Source organism: Eptatretus burgeri, chromosome 13 (genome assembly GCF_056783735.1).
Source record: "Eptatretus burgeri isolate ZD-2024b chromosome 13, Ebu_testis_v1, whole genome shotgun sequence".
Classification (NCBI taxonomy): domain Eukaryota; kingdom Metazoa; phylum Chordata; class Myxini; order Myxiniformes; family Myxinidae; genus Eptatretus; species Eptatretus burgeri.
The window spans coordinates 5,480,174-5,492,738 of record NC_140973.1 but is presented as its reverse complement, the minus strand read 5'-3'; the positions used below and the strand labels follow the sequence as shown (position 1 = coordinate 5,492,738).

At 43.4% G+C, this 12,565-nt stretch overlaps 1 protein-coding gene across 1 annotated transcript in view; it reads right to left on the bottom strand.

The window, feature by feature from the left end:
- Nucleotides 1-12,350, bottom strand: part of ANKMY2 (ankyrin repeat and MYND domain containing 2) — a 29,502-nt gene extending 17,152 nt beyond the window's left edge. Inside the window, exons 1-3 of the mRNA XM_085850876.1 lie at nucleotides 12,046-12,350; nucleotides 3,147-3,211; nucleotides 225-363 (exon numbers count right to left, since the gene is read on the bottom strand). Coding sequence (XP_085707002.1) covers nucleotides 225-363; nucleotides 3,147-3,211; nucleotides 12,046-12,112 — 271 coding nt within the window. The 5' untranslated portion in view covers nucleotides 12,113-12,350. The remainder of the gene's footprint in view (nucleotides 1-224; nucleotides 364-3,146; nucleotides 3,212-12,045) is intronic.
- Between the last annotated feature and the right edge of the window lie 215 nt (nucleotides 12,351-12,565).

Sequence of the window (12,565 nt, the reverse complement as noted above, 5' to 3'; positions counted from 1 at the left end):
AGCGAGGATACAAGTTAAAGTTGCATAAAACACGGTTTGTGAAAATAAATAAATAAATTAAATAGCAAAATGGAAGAGCAGACCAACACAGGGGGAAAAGTCAGCAGATGTCAAAAGTACTTGTTTGTGGGGAGATGAAGTGGTCAAAGAACACGTCAAAAACAAACAAAAACAGTAAAAGCCTGGAATGTACACAACATCGGACATCGAGAGATGAACATTACCAGATAGTCCAGCAAACATCAGGGTTGTGTATCCGTGTTCGTGTTCGTTCACGTTCACGTCAGCAGCGTGCTTGAGCAGCACTTCACACACGTTAGCTCGTCCTTTGTATGCCGCGTGCATCAGTGGACTCATTCCGTGCTGCGGCAAGGCAGATTTCATCGAGATGTTAAACAGTGTATGGTTGTCTGTCAGTTAGCTGCGCCGGTAATGACTCGAAGGTCAAAGTCCTAAATTCTAGTCAAGACGGGCTCATCACTTCCACTCCACATGTTGCAAAAACGGTCAACCGTTTCATTCATATAAAAGTATTGGAACATGGAAAGGTTTTGGTCAACCCCGATCGCACGAGGCTGACCTGCTTACTCCAGAATGTCGAAGTGGTCTTTCAAGCTAGTACGGGCCAAATGGCCTTCTCATTCCGTTGTACAATGTCGTGCAGGATCATGCGACCACCTGTTTGACTCGGTATAGTCCCACAGAGTTCTAAGATCCTTTGTAAATTAATTTTTACTCGCAGAGAATCGGTCCGTACAGATTGGTTAACCCCACACCCCTCGCCACTTGTAGGATGTTCACGGCGTATGTTATTTTGACTTGGAATATCGGCTTCCACCAGATGGCGCAAAACAATACATAGTACGTACAGAAAATTGGGATCCTCCAACTACTCTGAAGCACTTGGACTATTAATTTTGTTTGTTTGTTTGTTTACCCTCTCAAACCCTGCTGTTAGTGTTTTCTTGTTTTTTTTACCCTCTAAAAACAACGCTTTATGCCATGAACCTACTCGTTAGTAGCGTAAACTTGGACACACAATGCCACGAGGCGCTTCACTGAGCATGTCCCTTGTATTTTCGAAGGGTGTGTTTTTTTTAACCCTTCAAACCAAGTCTCAGGCAGACAGACTCGTGCACACCCCGAGTACAACCACCAGTTTTCAACTCATTCGCTTAGGAGAGCAGAATAGTCAAACAAAATTCTCTAATTATATATAGTGTAGTATGGTTCAACGGACAAAAAAATATATAATTAAATGAAATTGGTTCAATTCCCAACAGTCAAGCATCGACCTTCAGACTCACAGGCGTAGTCCAAGCTCCAGGGAGGCACGTGACGGAGGACGCTTGATCGGAAGCTTTTAATTTCATGTTTTTGAAATCAACTTGATGAGGAATTGAAAGTTTTTTTTTTATTGGGACGTTGACCTTCCACGTGTGAACCGTGTCACTTGCTCCTGGTTAGATTTAGGCGAGTTTGTCCAAGTTGAATAATTGCGCAACCCTCAAATCGTCTCATTTTTTTCTCAACTGCGGCTTTTCTTTTTCTCAATCGTTGGTCGGAATATTGTTTTTCTCAAACAAAGCTGAAAGTTCATGAACCACTCCCACTCGCCAAGTGTTATTTTTTTTTACCTCCACCAAAGATGGACGGAGGTTGTTTTCACCCCTGTTTGTATGTCTGTCTGTGAGCACGATATCTCAAAAACTTGCGGCCAGATTCGGACGAAGCTTGGTGGGCAGGCTGGGTGTGTGACAAGGACGAAAAGATTTGATTTTGGTGAAGATCCAGATAAGATTTTTTTTTAATTTCCTCCACCACCGAAGGTGGAAGGAGGTTATGTTTTCACCACCGTGTCTGTTTGTTTTTGTGCAGGAAATCTCAAAAAGTTGTGGACAGATCCGATGAAATTTGGTGGGCAGGTTGAGTGTGTGACAAGGATGAACTGGTTAGATTTTGGTGCAGTTCCGAATCCAGATCCAGATCCAGGTGGAGGTATGCGCTCTACCAAGTGCCCTTGGTATTTATGTCATTCTTCAGCATCGAGAGGTAGGACCAATAAACGAGGTATAGCACGTTATCTCACAAACGTTGAGGATGGATTCAGACAAAACTTGGTGGATGAGTTGAGTAGGTGACAAGAACAAGCAGATTCGATTTTGGTTAAGATCCGGATGCAAATCCAGCCCATCAGTGGGAAAACAAAGACTGTTCAGCCTGGTGAAGGTATGCGCTCCACTGAGTGCCATTCCAGTTAATAATGTATTCGTGAAAAAAAAATATTTCTCAATGACCTCAGTCCCCAGTGAAAGCAGGTCCATAAAGAAAGCGTTAAGAGCTACAAACTTGACACCTCCAAGAATCCTCTTGAATCATCATCTATGTAATTGATGAGGCCTCACTAACTTCCTACACAGTGTTAATACCACTTACCTACCGATACAGTGTTATTTTGATTGATAATTAATTTATCCCCCTACTACAAATGCAACCTTTTTTCTTTACCTACAGTGCAAAAGCTACCTGGCATTATCCTGTCTGCTTCCTCCCGTATCTATTACCACCCCCAGATCCTTCTCCGATGCGACACGCTCCAAAATTACCCCTTACATCATGAAATCTCTATTTTCATTATTCTTCATCATTAATCTCCCAACACCTTACATTTGCTTCGGTTAAATTACATCTGCCAATCTTTTACCCAATCTATACAAGTATCAATACTTTCCTGTATCTGATCATCACCCCCTCTGCTATCCACCTCACCTCCAAGCTTTGCGTCATCTTCATATTTGGAAAGCTGACTCTTCACCCCATTATCCAAATCGTTGATGTAAATAATGAATAGTAATGGTTCGGTACTGATCCCTGAGGTACCTCATTACTTACATCCTCCCACTAACAGCCACCCTTTGCTTCCTATCACTAAGCCAGTTTGCAATCCAATCAGCTACCTGACCAGCCACTCCACAAGCCCTCAACTTCGCTAACAACCTTCGATGTGGTACCTTATCAAATGCTTTTTGAAAGTGTAGATATACTACATGCACTAAAAGTAGATTAAAATACCCTTTAAATCCATTACATCTATAACCACATCCACTGAAATACTCCTTATGATAGGACAGACAATATAAAAGCACCTCATCCAGGCAGTTGATGCGTACATTCTTCAATTTGAGCAACCTTTCCACCTCTTCCACATTCCCTGTGCAAAGAAGAAGGAAGAAAAAAAAGCCGCAAGGAGATGTTAAAACTCGCAACAGCAAAGCTTGGCAACCTTTACATTCGTCAAGGGGATTAAAACATCTTGATAATCACGAGATAGCAAGTCACCCCAACAATGAAACAGTCACCTTCACACAATGTGAATATGCACAACGTTGAAGATTATGACATTTGAATACCGTTCGTAAACCCAGTTAATCTGTGCAAATACGATCACGAACTGTTAATTCAAAAATCGATGGCTCTGTGATGCTGTGAAGATCTGCTGTGGCTTTGTCATCACATCGGATTACCCAGCACGGCGCACGCAAAGCGGCGTTCGGCAATTGCCAATTTGTTCACTCTGTCTGTCTATCTGTCTATCTGTCTGTCCGTCCGTAATCCATCGGTCTATGATCGAGGAACTACTTAATTTCAATTGAATTATATGTTTTGAACACGAATCGGAACATGAACAGTTAAGCAGTACTTCGGCTCTGAATGCGCCACATTGTACGGAATCTAATCCCGGTCGTGCATGTGCAGAGAAGAGGAAGGAATTTGTTTAATTTTTTTTACTCAGTCAGACAGACAGACACAGTTAAACAGTATTGAAAAACATTCCAATCAGGTACTGTTTTTAAGGACGTCACAAAGGACACAAACAACAGGCACGAAGAACTGATGGAACGTGTTAAATCGACCGGTGTAAGAGAATGTGCTGCAAGGGCGGTAATCTTCCGATTCAATGTTTGTTCGTTTGCTTTTCAACAGCCTTTAAAACTTAATTTTATTTCAATTGAATTTCGTACTTGAACACGAGAACAAAAATCACTTTCTTCGCGCTTTCAAAACCCTCGTTTAGTAGCGAATGCACAAAATGTTATGCCATCACGACCAATCACGTGCCACTCGTGTTCTCAGCGCCGAGGAATATCGAGATTCAGACAAAATTGCGGCTCTGAGACAACACACCATGCTCGGAAACGCAAAGGGAGAGTTTAAAAGACCCTTCAAACATCCTTTTACTCAAGACTGGGTGGGGTAAAGGTGTCCTATGGACTCTCATCATAAATGCAATCAAGTTGTTGGTATCCGTTTCACGATTCAACACCAGGTTGAAGATCAGGGCATGCGAGAGCAATCATTGATTTAGTTTGTTTTCTGTTGAAAAAGTACCCAACGGACCATCAATGAACGCTTCACCGATCACGAGAGGTCGACAAAGGTGTCAAAGAAACGATGTTGACTCAGGCAAACGAGTGCAAGTTCGATGAGATGTGAGAACTCGAACACTCCACCGGGTGAGGTGTCTGATGAATGATATCTGGATGGGATAAGTTGTGGTTTCCATCCTTTACTAGATGGAGGGTCATGGAAAAGCAAGGGTAAAAAGTCGTTTAAACCTTTTAAATAGATCCTCATCCTCAACTGACAACGCATGCATCTCGTTATGGTTTGATATTCATTTCCAGGACGAACTCAAAGGTGTGTGAATGTTGGAGTGTCGTCTCTTGGAAAACAATACATTGATAGAGTTCACAAGGCAAGGTGAGTAAGGGATCTTGTGTTGAAAGATCAACTTCACTGTAATGCACATGGGAAGAGAGAAACCGACACAGCAATTTATCAAACCCATCGGAAACGCGTCTCAACCGGGCCTTGCCGGACCAGGACAGGGGCTTATTTCCAGCACCATGAGGTCTTTTCCTGGTGGATCAAAGATCGAATCAAACAATAACGTTCCTCTTTAAAAATAAACAAATACGTAAAAGTCTCAGGTTCATGGAGCAGCTTTGTCCTCCAGGATGTGATTATACGTACAAGGACACCAAGCTTTCACATGAAATCACCAAGATGAGGAAAAACAGGCAAATCAATACAACCGAAGGGTGTTCCGCCTGTCGATGTCCTCCACGAGCACATCATATTCTCTTACATCAGTTGTAATCATGAGATTGGTTTAAATCGACAAATAAAACTCACACTCATATGATCAGAACGAAATACAATCATCCAAGATCGACAAAGATAGTCAAGTAAAAGTACCCATCTTCCACTCTCCCCACTCCCCCCCTCCATTTCACACCTGCCCCCACCCTACACCTCACCCACTTACATGGGAAAAACAAAAGTACCCCCCCACCCTAAAGCTCCGTATCTATTCCCACCCCCGGATCCTTCTCCTGTGTGACACGCTCCAAAATTACCCCCTTACATCCTGTAATCTCTATTTTCATTGTTCTTTCCCATCCCCAATACCTTACACTTGTTCAGGTTAAATTACATCTGGCAATATTTTACCAAATCTATACAAGTATCAACACTTTCCTGGATGTGATCACCACCCACTCTGATATCAACCTCACCTCCAAGTTTTGTGTCATCTGCAAATTTGGAAAACCTACTGTTTACCCCATTATCCAAATCGCTGATGTAAATGATTAATAGTAATGGTCCGAGTACTGATCCCTGAGGAACCTCGCTACTTACATCCTCCCACTCACAGACACTCACTCCTTCCTATCACTAAGCCAGTTTGTAATCCAATTAACTACCTGACCAGCCACTCTTTGCTTCCTATCACCAAGCCAGTTTACAATCCAATTAATTACCTGACCAGCCACTCTTTGCTTCCAATCACTAAGCCAGTTTACAATCCAATTAACGACCTGACCAGCCACTCTTTTCTTCCTATCACGAAGCCAGTTTGTAATCCAATTAACTACCTGACCAGCCACTCTTTGCTTCCTATCACTAAGCCAGTTGGTAATCCAATTAACGACCTGACCAGCCACTCTTTGCTTCCTATCACTAAGCCAGTTGGTAATCCAATTAACGACCTGACCAGCCACTCTTTGCTTCCTATCACTAAGCCAGTTTGTAATCCAATTAACGACCTGACCAGCCACTCTTTGCTTCCTATCACTAAGCCAGTTTACAATCCAATTAACTACCTGACCAGCCACTCTTTGCTTCCTATCACTAAGCCAGTTTGTAATCCAATTAACGACCTGACCAGCCACTTTTTGCTTCCTACCACGAAGCCAGTTTGTAATCCAATTAACGACCTGACCAGCCACTCTTTGCTTCCAATCACTAAGCCAGTTTACAATCCAATTAACGACCTGACCAGCCACTCTTTTCTTCCTATCACGAAGCCAGTTTGTAATCCAATTAACTACCTGACCAGCCACTCTTTGCTTCCTATCACTAAGCCAGTTGGTAATCCAATTAACGACCTGACCAGCCACTCTTTGCTTCCTATCACTAAGCCAGTTGGTAATCCAATTAACGACCTGACCAGCCACTCTTTGCTTCCTATCACTAAGCCAGTTTGTAATCCAATTAACGACCTGACTAGCCACTCTTTGCTTCCTATCACTAAGCCAGTTTACAATCCAATTAACTACCTGACCAGCCACTCTTTGCTTCCTATCACTAAGCCAGTTTGTAATCCAATTAACGACCTGACCAGCCACTCTTTGCTTCCTATCACTAAGCCAGTTTACAATCCAATTAACTACCTGACCAGCCACTCTTTGCTTCCTATCACTAAGCCAGTTTGTAATCCAATTAACGACCTGACCAGCCACTTTTTGCTTCCTACCACGAAGCCAGTTTGTAATCCAATTAACTACCTGACCAGCCACTCTTTGCTTCCTATCACTAAGCCAGTTGGTAATCCAATTAACGACCTGACCAGCCACTCTTTGCTTCCTATCACTAAGCCAGTTTGTAATCCAATTAACGACCTGACCAGCCACTCTTTGCTTCCTATCACTAAGCCAGTTTACAATCCAATTAACTACCTGACCAGCCACTCTTTGCTTCCTATCACTAAGCCAGTTTGTAATCCAATTAACGACCTGACCAGCCACTCTTTGCTTCCTATCACTAAGCCAGTTTACAATCCAATTAACTACCTGACCAGCCACTCTTTGCTTCCTATCACTAAGCCAGTTTGTAATCCAATTAACGACCTGACTAGCCACTCTTTGCTTCCTATCACTAAGCCAGTTTACAATCCAATTAACTACCTGACCAGCCACTCTTTGCTTCCGACCACTAAGCCAGTTTGTAATCCAATTAACTACCTGACCAGCCACTCTTTGCTTCCTATCACCAAGCCAGTTGGTAATCCAATTAACGACCTGACCAGCCACTCTTTGCTTCCTATCACTAAGCCAGTTTGTAATCCAATTAACGACTTGACCAGCCACTTTTTGCTTCCAACCACGAAGCCAGTTTGTAATCCAATTAACTACCTGACCAGCCACTCTTTGCTTCCTATCACTAAGCCAGTTGGTAATCCAATTAACGACCTGACCAGCCACTCTTTGCTTCCTATCACTAAGCCAGTTTGTAATCCAATTAACGACCTGACTAGCCACTCTTTGCTTCCTATCACTAAGCCAGTTTACAATCCAATTAACTACCTGACCAGCCACTCTTTGCTTCCTATCACTAAGCCAGTTTGTAATCCAATTAACGACCTGACCAGCCACTCTTTGCTTCCTATCACTAAGCCAGTTTACAATCCAATTAACTACCTGACCAGCCACTCTTTGCTTCCTATCACTAAGCCAGTTTGTAATCCAATTAACGACCTGACCAGCCACTTTTTGCTTCCTACCACGAAGCCAGTTTGTAATCCAATTAACTACCTGACCAGCCACTCTTTGCTTCCTATCACTAAGCCAGTTGGTAATCCAATTAACGACCTGACCAGCCACTTTTTGCTTCCTATCACTAAGCCAGTTTGTAATCCAATTAACGACCTGACCAGCCACTCTTTGCTTCCTATCACTAAGCCAGTTTACAATCCAATTAACTACCTGACCAGCCACTCTTTGCTTCCTATCACTAAGCCAGTTTGTAATCCAATTAACGACCTGACCAGCCACTTTTTGCTTCCTACCACGAAGCCAGTTTGTAATCCAATTAACTACCTGACCAGCCACTCTTTGCTTCCTATCACTAAGCCAGTTGGTAATCCAATTAACGACCTGACCAGCCACTCTTTGCTTCCTATCACTAAGCCAGTTTGTAATCCAATTAACGACCTGACTAGCCACTCTTTGCTTCCTATCACTAAGCCAGTTTACAATCCAATTAACTACCTGACCAGCCACTTTTTGCTTCCTACCACGAAGCCAGTTTGTAATCCAATTAACTACCTGACCAGCCACTCTTTGCTTCCTATCACTAAGCCAGTTGGTAATCCAATTAACGACCTGACCAGCCACTCTTTGCTTCCTATCACTAAGCCAGTTTGTAATCCAATTAACGACCTGACCAGCCACTCTTTGCTTCCTATCACTAAGCCAGTTTACAATCCAATTAACTACCTGACCAGCCACTCTTTGCTTCCTATCACTAAGCCAGTTTGTAATCCAATTAACGACCTGACCAGCCACTTTTTGCTTCCTACCACGAAGCCAGTTTGTAATCCAATTAACTACCTGACCAGCCACTCTTTGCTTCCTATCACTAAGCCAGTTTGTAATCCAATTAACGACCTGACTAGCCACTCTTTGCTTCCTATCACTAAGCCAGTTTACAATCCAATTAACTACCTGACCAGCCACTCTTTGCTTCCGACCACTAAGCCAGTTTGTAATCCAATTAACTACCTGACCAGCCACTCTTTGCTTCCTATCACCAAGCCAGTTGGTAATCCAATTAACGACCTGACCAGCCACTCTTTGCTTCCTATCACTAAGCCAGTTTGTAATCCAATTAACGACTTGACCAGCCACTTTTTGCTTCCAACCACGAAGCCAGTTTGTAATCCAATTAACTACCTGACCAGCCACTCTTTGCTTCCTATCACTAAGCCAGTTGGTAATCCAATTAACGACCTGACCAGCCACTCTTTGCTTCCTATCACTAAGCCAGTTTGTAATCCAATTAACGACCTGACTAGCCACTCTTTGCTTCCTATCACTAAGCCAGTTTACAATCCAATTAACTACCTGACCAGCCACTCTTTGCTTCCTATCACTAAGCCAGTTTGTAATCCAATTAACGACCTGACCAGCCACTCTTTGCTTCCTATCACTAAGCCAGTTTACAATCCAATTAACTACCTGACCAGCCACTCTTTGCTTCCTATCACTAAGCCAGTTTGTAATCCAATTAACGACCTGACCAGCCACTTTTTGCTTCCTACCACGAAGCCAGTTTGTAATCCAATTAACTACCTGACCAGCCACTCTTTGCTTCCTATCACTAAGCCAGTTGGTAATCCAATTAACGACCTGACCAGCCACTCTTTGCTTCCTATCACTAAGCCAGTTTGTAATCCAATTAACGACCTGACCAGCCACTCTTTGCTTCCTATCACTAAGCCAGTTTACAATCCAATTAACTACCTGACCAGCCACTCTTTGCTTCCTATCACTAAGCCAGTTTGTAATCCAATTAACGACCTGACCAGCCACTTTTTGCTTCCTACCACGAAGCCAGTTTGTAATCCAATTAACTACCTGACCAGCCACTCTTTGCTTCCTATCACTAAGCCAGTTGGTAATCCAATTAACGACCTGACCAGCCACTCTTTGCTTCCTATCACTAAGCCAGTTTGTAATCCAATTAACGACCTGACTAGCCACTCTTTGCTTCCTATCACTAAGCCAGTTTACAATCCAATTAACTACCTGACCAGCCACTCTTTGCTTCCTATCACTAAGCCAGTTTGTAATCCAATTAACGACCTGACCAGCCACTCTTTGCTTCCTATCACTAAGCCAGTTTACAATCCAATTAACTACCTGACCAGCCACTCTTTGCTTCCGACCACTAAGCCAGTTTGTAATCCAATTAACGACCTGACCAGCCACTCTTTGCTTCCTATCACTAAGCCAGTTTACAATCCAATTAACTACCTGACCAGCCACTCTTTGCTTCCTATCACCAAGCCAGTTGGTAATCCAATTAACGACCTGACCAGCCACTCTTTGCTTCCTATCACTAAGCCAGTTTGTAATCCAATTAACGACCTGACCAGCCACTCTTTGCTTCCTATCACTAAGCCAGTTTACAATCCAATTAACTACCTGACCAGCCACTCTTTGCTTCCTATCACTAAGCCAGTTTGTAATCCAATTAACGACCTGACCAGCCACTCTTTGCTTCCTATCACTAAACCAGTTTACAATCCAATTAACGACCTGACCAGCCACTCTTTGCTTCCTATCACTAAGCCAGTTTACAATCCAATTAACTACCTGACCAGCCACTCTTTGCTTCCTATCACGAAGCCAGTTTGTAATTCAATTAACTACCTGACCAGCCACTCTGCTTCTGACCACTAAGCCAGTTTGTAATCCAATTAACGACCTGACCAGCCACTCTTTGCTTCCTACCACTAAGCCAGTTTACAATCCAATTAACTACCTGACCAGCCACTCTTTGCTTCCTATCACTAAGCCAGTTTGTAATCCAATTAACGACCTGACCAGCCACTCTGCTTCTGACCACTAAGCCAGTTTACAATCCAATTAACTACCTGACCAGCCACTCTTTGCTTCCTATCACCAAGCCAGTTGGTAATCCAATTAACGACCTGACCAGCCACTCTTTGCTTCCTATCACTAAGCCAGTTTGTAATCCAATTAACGACCTGACCAGCCACTCTTTGCTTCCTATCACTAAGCCAGTTTACAATCCAATTAACTACCTGACCAGCCACTCTTTGCTTCCTATCACTAAGCCAGTTTGTAATCCAATTAACGACCTGACCAGCCACTCTTTGCTTCCTATCACTAAACCAGTTTACAATCCAATTAACGACCTGACCAGCCACTCTTTGCTTCCTATCACTAAGCCAGTTTACAATCCAATTAACTACCTGACCAGCCACTCTTTGCTTCCTATCACGAAGCCAGTTTGTAATTCAATTAACTACCTGACCAGCCACTCTGCTTCTGACCACTAAGCCAGTTTGTAATCCAATTAACGACCTGACCAGCCACTCTTTGCTTCCTACCACTAAGCCAGTTTACAATCCAATTAACTACCTGACCAGCCACTCTTTGCTTCCTATCACGAAGCCAGTTTGTAATTCAATTAACTACCTGACCAGCCACTCTGCTTCTGACCACTAAGCCAGTTTGTAATCCAATTAACGACCTGACCAGCCACTCTTTGCTTCCTATCACTAAGCCAGTTTGTAATCCAATTAACTACTTGACCAACCACTCTTTGCTTCCTACCACTAAGCCAGTTTGTAATCCAATTAACTACTTGACCAGCCACCCTTTGCTTCTGACCACTAAGCCAGTTTGTAATCCAATTAACTACCTGACCAGCCACTCCACAAGCCCTCACCTTGTCCACCAACCTCCAATGTCATGTGGTATCTTATTAAATACCATCTTGAAGTATATAAAAGGATGCGCGTGTTCGTGTGTTCGTGTGTTCGTGTGTTCGTGTGCGTGCTCGTGCGCGTGTTCGTGTGCGTGCTCGTGCGCGTGTTCGTGTGCGTGCTCGTGCGCGTGTTCGTGTGTTCGTGTGTTCGTGTGTTCGTGTGTTCGTGTGCGTGTGCGTGCTCGTGCGCGTGTTCGTGTGCGTGCTCGTGCGCGTGTTCGTGTGCGTGCTCGTGCGCGTGTTCGTGTTCGTGCGCGTGTTCGTGTTCGTGTTCGTGTTCGTTCCTTCCAACGTTGAAGTGCTTTTCATTGAAAGAGTATATATTTAAATCACGTAGAATACACATTTGGTGAACAACGAACAAGACGCGATCGAGGTCACCGTGACAAAGGTATTTCAACCTGAGATGTCGCATCATGAACCAGGTAACTCCGATGGAAACACGAAACATGTTCACCTTACCCTGCGACACGTTTGTCAGCAACTCCCGTTCTTCCTCCACGAGATCGCCTTTCTTCGTGAGAACCATGATGAGAAAATAACTTCCACCTTCAAAATTCAGATTTTACAAATACTTCCGATGCTTTTCCTACTCAAAAAATAAACACGGACACGGCCACAAAACCAGGCCCAAAAAACTAGGCTTCGACTAATTCCACATTATATATTTTACGAATCCAATTCAGAGTAATAAATATATATACATATATATTAAAATTGTTTTACAATGGAAGACACAGCTCAGTTTGCAAGATGAGGGTGTGTGGAAACAAAGGTTTTCTCAAACACCACAGATTTTCGAGATGCCAGCTACACCGCTTATTATAGAGTCGCCAGCTACACCGCTTATTATAGAGCCGCCAGCTACACCGCTTATTATAGAGCCGCCAGCTACACCGCTTATTATAGAGCCGCCAGCTCCACCGCTTATTATAGAGCCGCCAGCTCCACCGCTTATTATAGAGCCGCCATCTCCACCGCT